At 51.6% G+C, this 8,413-nt stretch overlaps 1 protein-coding gene across 1 annotated transcript; it reads right to left on the reverse strand.

Moving 5' to 3' along the window:
• Positions 1-3,949: 3,949 nt before the first annotated feature.
• On the reverse strand, positions 3,950-6,782 carry NRSN2 (neurensin 2). The gene is made up of 2 exons (XM_006756722.2): positions 6,589-6,782; positions 3,950-4,922 (listed from the first exon to the last, which is right to left on the reverse strand). The coding sequence occupies exons 1-2, from the start codon at positions 6,775-6,777 to the stop codon at positions 4,497-4,499; spliced, it is 615 nt and encodes a 204-aa protein (XP_006756785.1). The 5' UTR covers positions 6,778-6,782; the 3' UTR covers positions 3,950-4,496.
• Positions 6,783-8,413: the final 1,631 nt, after the last annotated feature.

Genomic DNA, 8,413 nt, shown 5'->3' on the forward strand with positions numbered 1-8,413 from the left:
TAACAGGATGAGTTGTGTGAAATACTGACAAGTGCTATTCCTCTGCGTCTGTCCTCTGTGATAGATGATTTGCCTTCTGTTACTGCTCGCACCCTATTAGATCTCCATTGCCTCTCTGCTGGACCGTCCTTTCCACTAGCCTGGGAGGCCCTGGAGGCCAGGGCCATGTCGAGTCATCCCGTTATAACCTGTGCACTGCCTGCTAGTCCTGACCCTCAGACTTCTCCTTCATAACACTGGCTGGCATTTACAGGGCTCTGCTGTGTGCCAGGCACTGTGTTAAGCTCGTTGGATCTTCAAACAATTCCAAGAGACTGGCATCTTTTTTGGCCCTATTTTAGAGAAAAAGAAACTGAGGCTCAGAGAGGATAAAAATTCCCAGGCTCACACAGTGGCTTGAACCTGGCAGACCGCCTCACTCTCGGCCTGATCTCTGCATAAGATTTGAGATGAAGAGTTTAGGGCGTGAATGTTGCATCGCCTTCTTAGTGTTCTCTCTCTCTCTCTCTCTCTCTCTCTCTCTCTCTCTCTCTCTCTCTCCACATCTCACTAACATCTGTCCCATATGACTATCCCCACGTTTCTCTTTCTCAGCTTGGGACACCTCAGCTCCCCGCCCAGGCACAGCATCCCCAGAGGCCAGGCAATGCTCCATACCATTCCTTCTTTGGTCCGGTTGGGGGTGAGGTGGAGGAGCTCCCCTGAGGCTGGTCAGTAGGGAGGAGAGCGGGAATGCAAGACTTAGCAGGAGCAAGGGGCAGCCTCTGGGGAGTGTGGGGTTGGGTGCCCAGGCTCTGGCATAAAAATGGAGCAGAAGGTGCCTCCCTCCCCACCTCAGAGAAGGGAGGGAATGCAGGATAGAGGGAAAAGAACTTCCCTCTGAGGTCGAAGAAGGTGTCAAACTGCTGAGCTGCCACCGTTTTGAAGGACACCAGAGGGTGCCCTGAGGCAGCTAGGAGCTCTGTGTCTATTTAGTCCCCCCATGTGCCCCTGGGTCTCCAGGGGCCACCAAGGCCCAAGGTCTTGTGTATTCTGCCCTTGTTGGGTGGGGCACCTTATAAATGTTAATTAGGTCAAGTGGGGTGATAGTGTTGTTCAAATCTTCCCTAACCTTACTGATTCTCGGTCTACTTGTTTCATCATTTATTAAGAAAGTATTGAAATCTGTTCCACGGCCTGGAAACTCAGGGAAGTTGACTGGGACAACTGTAGAAATGAGGAAAATTTATTCTCGTTCATTTATTTCCTGGCCCATTCTTTGGTTCTTTCAAGTGGGAGAATAAGCCTGATTCCTATTACTCCATCTTGACCAGAACAACTGTATTATTTTTAACTTTTGGGGGGAAATAATTTTAGATTTATAGAAGAGTTACTAAGACAATACAGACAGTTCCTAGATGCCCTTCAGCCATGTCTCCTTGCCTTTCCTTATCTTTCGTGCAACATTCCTTACTGTGGCATGCAATTTATTTCTCTCAATCCTTCTGTGTCTATTAATGGAAAGTCTTCTGTTTTAAAGATAAATCCCTCTCCCCATTTATTAAATGCATTCAATCAAATAAATTATTTTTAAAATTTTAAAGAAATATGTTTTAGAACGAAATATACTCCCATGGTTCAACATTTTAAATGGGAGTCTCCCTCCCATTCCGGTCCCCTCCCCAGGGACAACCAAAGGCAATAGAGATTTCACACATGCACCAGCAAGGTCCATACATCTTCTTTTTACACAAATGGTTTAGAAGAATTCTAAAAATGCTGCACCTTGCACCCTTTCACCTAACAATATCACTTAGCAGTGTAGCTCAGTACATAAGGCGCTTTTTCATTCTTTTACATAGTGTTCCAGTGTGTAACTGTACCAGGATTACTTAGTCCCCTGTCAATGAACATCTAGGTTGTTTCCAAATGTTTTCTGTGACAAACCATGCTGCCATGTCCAACATATGGAATTGAACCTATAGATAGACCCGCCCAAGAGGGAGGGGTCAAAGGGCATGGGTGTTTCCCAGGTTGGTATTGCCACACTGCCTCAGGCTGCTCCAGCTTACAGCCTGCTTCCTAACAGCTTACAGGCTGTACAGAGGACCCCATACTGTGTGGCTTAAAACAACAAAAAATTATTCTCTCACAGTTCTGTAAGCTAGAGGTCTGGAAAATTTTGGCTTTTACTCTGAGTGAGGTGGGAGCCATGGGTGGGTACTGGGCAGAGGAGGGACAGGACCTAAGTTGTGTGATAACAGGATTTACCTGGCTGCTCTGAAAAGGTTAGACTTGGGGGATGGAGAAGCAGGAAGTGAGGGGGCCAGGGAGAAGCTGGTAGGTAACCCAGATGAGAAGTGATGGTGGCTGAGGCGAGGGAGCTAGCTGTGAGGTTGGGTACAGGATGTATGTCCAAGGTTGAGTTGACAGGACTTGCTGATGGGTTGGATTCAGGCCGTGAAAGGGAGGAGTCAAAGATGACTCCAAGGTTTTGGCTGGAACTACTGGGAGGCTGGAGTTGCCATGCTCTAAGGCAGTGGTTCTCAACCTTCTGGCCCTTTAAATACAGTTCCTCATGTTGTGACCCAACCATAAAATTATTTTCGTTGCTACTTCATAACTGTCATGTTGCTACTGTGACGAATCGTAATGTAAATATCTGATATGCAGGATGGTCTTAGGCGACCCCTGTGAAAGGGTCGTTCGACCGCCAAAGAGGTCGTGACCCACAGGTTGAGAACCGCTGCTCTAAGGTGTGGACAGCACACGGGGTTTATTAAGCACTGAGAGCGGGGCCTGGGCGCTGGTGAGTATAGCTAACCCATGGGTTAGCTGTTCAAATGGCTGGAAGAGATTCCATCCCTGAACTGTCCTTGCCCTCCTTCCCTCTCAGGGATGGGGCAGTAGGTTGTCAAGATGGCTGAGAACTTTCCTTCCCATCCAGCAAGCATTTAAAGTCTCCCTCAGGAAGCCTAGGCAAGTGGCTTCACCTCTCTGACCATGAGTTACCTCACCTGTAAAATGGAGATAACCACCTCCTTTCTCGTGAGAAACGAATGAGAAATAATGGACTTCGGTGCCCAGCACTCATGGCAGTCTCTTCCTCCCTCCCCACGCCCCAGTGGTCAGGAAGAAAAGAAGCAAAGTCGGTATCCACCCCAGCTGTTTATTGAATAGGAAGGTGGGATGGAAGAGGTGCAGAATGGGGAGACGATCTGGGGCACAAGAGCAGCAGGGCCTGCCTGGTGGGGGAGGACTGGGGATACCCACCCCTCAAGGTGGCCTCAAGGCTGGTGGTGACAGGGATCCCAGAGGGTAGGGGCAGGGTCCACGGAGGTCTCTTTCCAGCTGTCTTGGAGCTCCCCCTGGTGGCAGAGAACGGAGATGCTGCATCACCTGTGGGTGATGGTTTCTGTGAGAGGGACTTTTTATTATTATTTAATGTCTATCTCTCTCTTTTTTAAAAATATATTTTTATTGATTTTAAGGAGAGGAAGGGAGAGATAAAAACATCAATGATGAGAGAACTACCTGGGCATGTGCCCTTGGCTGGAATCGAACGCAGGACCCTTCAGTCCGCAGGCCGACGCTCTATCCACTGAGCCAAACCAGCAAAGCTGGGTTGGGGACAGCCTAGTTCTCCTGCCCCCTGGCCCTTAGAGGCCATTTAAGTGCGTGTTCAAAGTATTTTCTTAGCCACCTGGGACACCAGGCTTCCAGCTAGTCTCTTTGGGCTGAGCCTGTCCCCAACCCCTGGGAGGTCCCAGGAAAGCCAGAAAGACGCAGGGCCCTGCTACAGCTATAGAACAGGAGCTGGCCCGTGAGGAGTCAGGAGACGTGGAGCCTGCAGGCGGCCAGCCCCCCTCCGCGCCTCATCTGTACACTGGAGCTAGTCGGGATGGGGTGGATAGGGAGGAAGGCTCTGATGCCAAAACGCATGAAGAAAACAGACCGTAGGGAGCCACTGTTTCTGCGCCACCCTGGACAGGAAGTCCAATGAGCATCTTTGACTCATCCTGAGGCATCCTGTGCAGCTGAGAAGAGGGTGGGGTCAATGGATGAGAATGACACCCACGTTTGCCTATAGAGGGTAATGCTTACATCAGGGGAGAACAGGAAAGTCATGGGACTCGAGAATCTGGCCCAAACCCCTTTTACTTCAGAGGCAGGAACTGGTGGTCTGAACAGGTAAGGGGCTTGGCCACAGAGAGAAAAGCGTGGGGACAGGTTGAGGAAGATGCTTTCTGCCCCTGAAGACCCTGGGGTAGGAGGGGTGGCGGGGAGTTCTGAGTGGACTTGGGGATGGTTGGCATCTTGGATGAGTTGGGCCCTACCCCCCGGGAATGGGCATGAGGATGGAGCTCCAGACTTCCTGACCTGGAGCTCACCCTTTTGGAGGCGTAGACAGAAGGGTCCCTGCTGAAAGGGAGACGTTAAGGAGACGATGGGATGTGGTGAAGAGGAGGAGGGGTCCGGTCTCTGGGTCCGGTGCCTCCTCCAGCTCTGCGGGCAGCTCAAGAGCTCCACTTCGGCTGGATGGTCTGCACGGAGGATTGCCCAAAGGCGCTGGTGGGCGGCGAGAACCACGATTGGCCACTGGCATCACAGTAGATGGGGGAGAGCTGCTGCTCTGACTCGTCCCCAAAGACCTCCACATGGCTGTCCACTTCGGTATACAAAGGCTCTGCCTTGGTGTCCTGGCTCAGCCAGCCTGTCATGGCCCAGAACAGGCAGATGGCCAGCAGGACCCCGGCGGCAGCGCAGAGGGCCGTGCCTGCCAGGCGGCAGGTGCCCAGAGCCTGGTTGTAGTCAGCTGCCCGCTGATCCAACACCAGGAACTCGCCCTCTCCAATGCCCTCCAGCTTGGGGGGCACGGCATAGCCAGTGGTCAGGGCTGCCACACCCAGCAGCAGAAGCAGGGTCCCCGAGGACAGGCTGATCTGGAGAGAGGCAGACAGATTGGGAGGCAGTCAGGGCCGGTCTGGGGCCATAGGTCAAGGGATCCCTAGTGCACCTTGGATCCCAACTGGATTTCACGGTAACCCCTTAAGAGATGGGAATCACGGAGCACACCTGCTAGGATATAACACTGTCATGTTCTACTTGGAATCTTGAGACCGCTTGATTAATTTCCTTCCCAGCTCCCACCTAGCAGTGGGCTTCCCTTGCCAACCTGAGTCCCCCTCCGTCATTATGTGGGTCTTATCCCCAGTACCATCTACCCTCTATCTCGATCTCTCTGTCTGGTTAACTCCTACACATCCCTCAGGTATCATCTCAAGCCTCACCTCCTCAGGGAAGCCTTCCAGGGCACCTCTGCACTGGGTCAAGTCACCTGCTCTACACTCTGCAAATGCTCTGCCCATTCACTCTCCAGTGTATCACCTTGGTGCACACTAGGATACGGACTTTGGTTGCTATGTAAGTGATGTCGGCCTGCCCCATCAAATGGAGAGCATGAGAGCAGAGACTGTGTCCATTCTGGCTCACTAGGTGTCTTCCACACCTAGCCCAGTACTAGGATAGCGTCGCAGCTGAGTGAATATTTGCAGAATAACTAAATGCACCACAGTTAGGAGCTCCTTGAGGACAGGAACCACGTCTTCTTCAGTTCTGTGTCCCCAAGAGCCTAGCACACTGCCTGGCAATTAGACGATGCTTTAAAAAATGTGAAAAGGTACCGACTTTCCTGGAAACCTTCCCTGATCGCCACAGGTGCTGAGAGCATTTCTTCTCCCGGCATCCTCTGCACACCTGGCCTGAGGTTGTGATTCCCTCTGCACAGGTTGGCACCTGACCTCTCCATTAGAGTAAAGCCTCGTGGAAGCAGAGGGGAGGGAGTCTCTGCCTCAGGCTTCCTATAGTGTTTATCAAAGAGCTGTGCCCACTGTCAGGACCCTGCTCACTGCCACCTCCATACTTTTACCACACGGGGCTCCCCAGCTGACCACTCTGCCTGGCTGATATGAGTATCAACTGTTTCTCTCACATCTTCCCCTGCCCTGGAAACAGTACCCACTAACCCACTGGGAAGCACAGTAATATTTCAGTGGGATGGACCCCCATCCCTGCCAGACAGGATAAACGATGCCCCTGGCTACAATACTTAGTTCAGGCCTGGGCAAGTGACCCAGTCGGAGCCAAGGCAATACTTGCCAGGACTTCTAGAAATAAAAAGCCTTGTTTCTTTTCTGGAGGAAATACTAGAGGGGATTCTGGTTTCCCTTGGATGGTGTGGAGTAGAAGATTGAGGGGCAGCATAGTAGCAGCTGTTGGGGGAACATGTGGGCAGAGCCTGAAGCTAACAGGTTGCCAGGGTGGGGGTACCATGGGAAGCCTGAAGACTCAGAGAAATCTTGAGTCCCTCAGTGTGATGGTTTGAACTGCTGGATCGAACTTTGCCTGAAGGCACACAACCTCTGACTTCTTCTAGAAAATAAGCAACATTTTCCCCTTATAGTTTAAACCCATCGGAGCTGGGTTTTCTATTGCTTGAACACGCAAGACTTTTAACTGCTACACCATCCCTTTTCTTTCTATCCACTGAGTGCATCTTTCCCCTGAAACCATGGGAAATCACCAGAGTTGCTCCTCTTCCGGCCTTACCTTCCAGCACAGTGAGGGCCAAGGTCGACGGGGACACAGAATAGGAGGCCCCTCAGGGTCATCACTGAGGGCGGTACCTGCACAGTCCTCATAGAAGAGGTGCAAGTAGGAGCGGACCCCGTACCACTTGCCGTCTTCCACATTGGGGCTTGGGCCACAGCCACAGGGACGGTCACAGTTCGGCATCATGGAGTCCTGTGGGATGGGCAAGGTTCAGAGGACAGAGGGAAGGGTCAGTGAGAGCTGCCTGTGGCGACCCTCCCGGGCTCCCTGAATCTTTGCGTCCCATCCACTTCTCCCATTTATGACACCCCACGCTCAGAGCACAGCCTGGCCTTCTGGAATCCTGGCCTGGGTTTCCCTCGTATACAGTGAATGAGCCAGTGCACTGAAGGGCTCAGCCCAGTGCCTGGCAATTGGAGGTGCCAATAAAGGTGTGTGTTTGCTCTGGAGGCCACTCGTGGCTGGGGCTGTGGGTTCTGGAGCCTCACTGTCTGGACTGGAACCCCTGATCGACCATTTCCTGGCTGTGTGACCTTAGACCAGCCGTGGGCAAACTACGGGCCCGCGGGCCGGATACAGCCCATTTGAAATGAATAAAACTAAAAAAAAAAAAAAAAAGCCCGTACCCTTTTATGTAATGATGTTTACTTTGAATTTATGTTAGTTCACACAAACACTCCATCCATGCTTTTGTTCCGGCCCTCCGGTCCAGTTTAAGAACCCATTGTGGCCCTCGAGTCAAAAAGTTTGCCCACCCCTGCCTTAGACAAATGCTTTCACTTTCCTAAGGCTTCGTTTCCTTACCTGTAAAATAGGGCTAATGATTACGCCTGCTTGGTACAGTTATTGTATCTTCTGGTAACTGTTGTGATTATGATTATTACTATTACTGTAATTTCTTCATTATTTTTTTTTATCCTGAACTTTTTGAGCCCCATATCTGGAGTGAGAGGTCCTCATCCCCATCTTCTCTCAAAATCTCCTCCTTTTTAGGGTATCCTTGGGGGTAGCTGTCCTGGCTGCAGTTAGAGCTCCACAAACAGTAGGGCCCTAAAAGACCCTCCCCCAGGGCTGCCCCTCAGAAGGCAACAACCTCCAAGGCCCAAGGACTCTTGACTCCACAGGAGGTGAAAGCCAGGGGCCCTGAGGATTAGGGGCTCGTAGGTTCAACAGCTGCTCGCTTTCCAAAGAACCCTGAGAACCCTCTTCTCACCAGTGGAGACAGGGAGGTTTCCGAGGGAAAGGCACTTATCCACACACAGGCACAACTAGAACCAAAGTCGCAGGTGGGGCCAGAGCTGGGGAGGCCTGGGCTCCTGCCCTCCCCCCTCCAAGGTCGGCCCTCAGCCCCCCTGAGCAGCTTCAGACAAAATAAAGCAGTGCGCTTACACTGAAGGGTGAGACAAACTTCCAGTCAGATGTGGCCCTCCAACCCCTGCACATACACGCACACCACGGAGACACACCAACGCAGACACACAAACACCACAAAGACTTACCCAGACAGGCCCCATATTATACCACACAGAGACACATGCAGATAAACACACACAGCACAGAGAAACACACAAAAACATGGAGACACACACGAACGGACAGAGACACACGTGCAGACAGCCACAGTGTGTGTTGGGGGTGACCCTGGGAGTCCCCACGGATCCCTACAAGTCACAGGCCTGCTGTGGTTAAAGCCTGTCTATAGATTGCAGCTCTTCACAGCCTTACCCACAGTCAGGCGAAAAAGAGAAAAAAAGAAAGAAAAAAATTGACAGAGAATGGGAAAAGGGGAGCTCTCCCTGGGATCACTGTGCCTGTGGCCCCA

Source organism: Myotis davidii, unplaced genomic scaffold, assembly GCF_000327345.1.
Source record: "Myotis davidii unplaced genomic scaffold, ASM32734v1 scaffold354, whole genome shotgun sequence".
Classification (NCBI taxonomy): Eukaryota; Metazoa; Chordata; class Mammalia; order Chiroptera; family Vespertilionidae; genus Myotis; species Myotis davidii.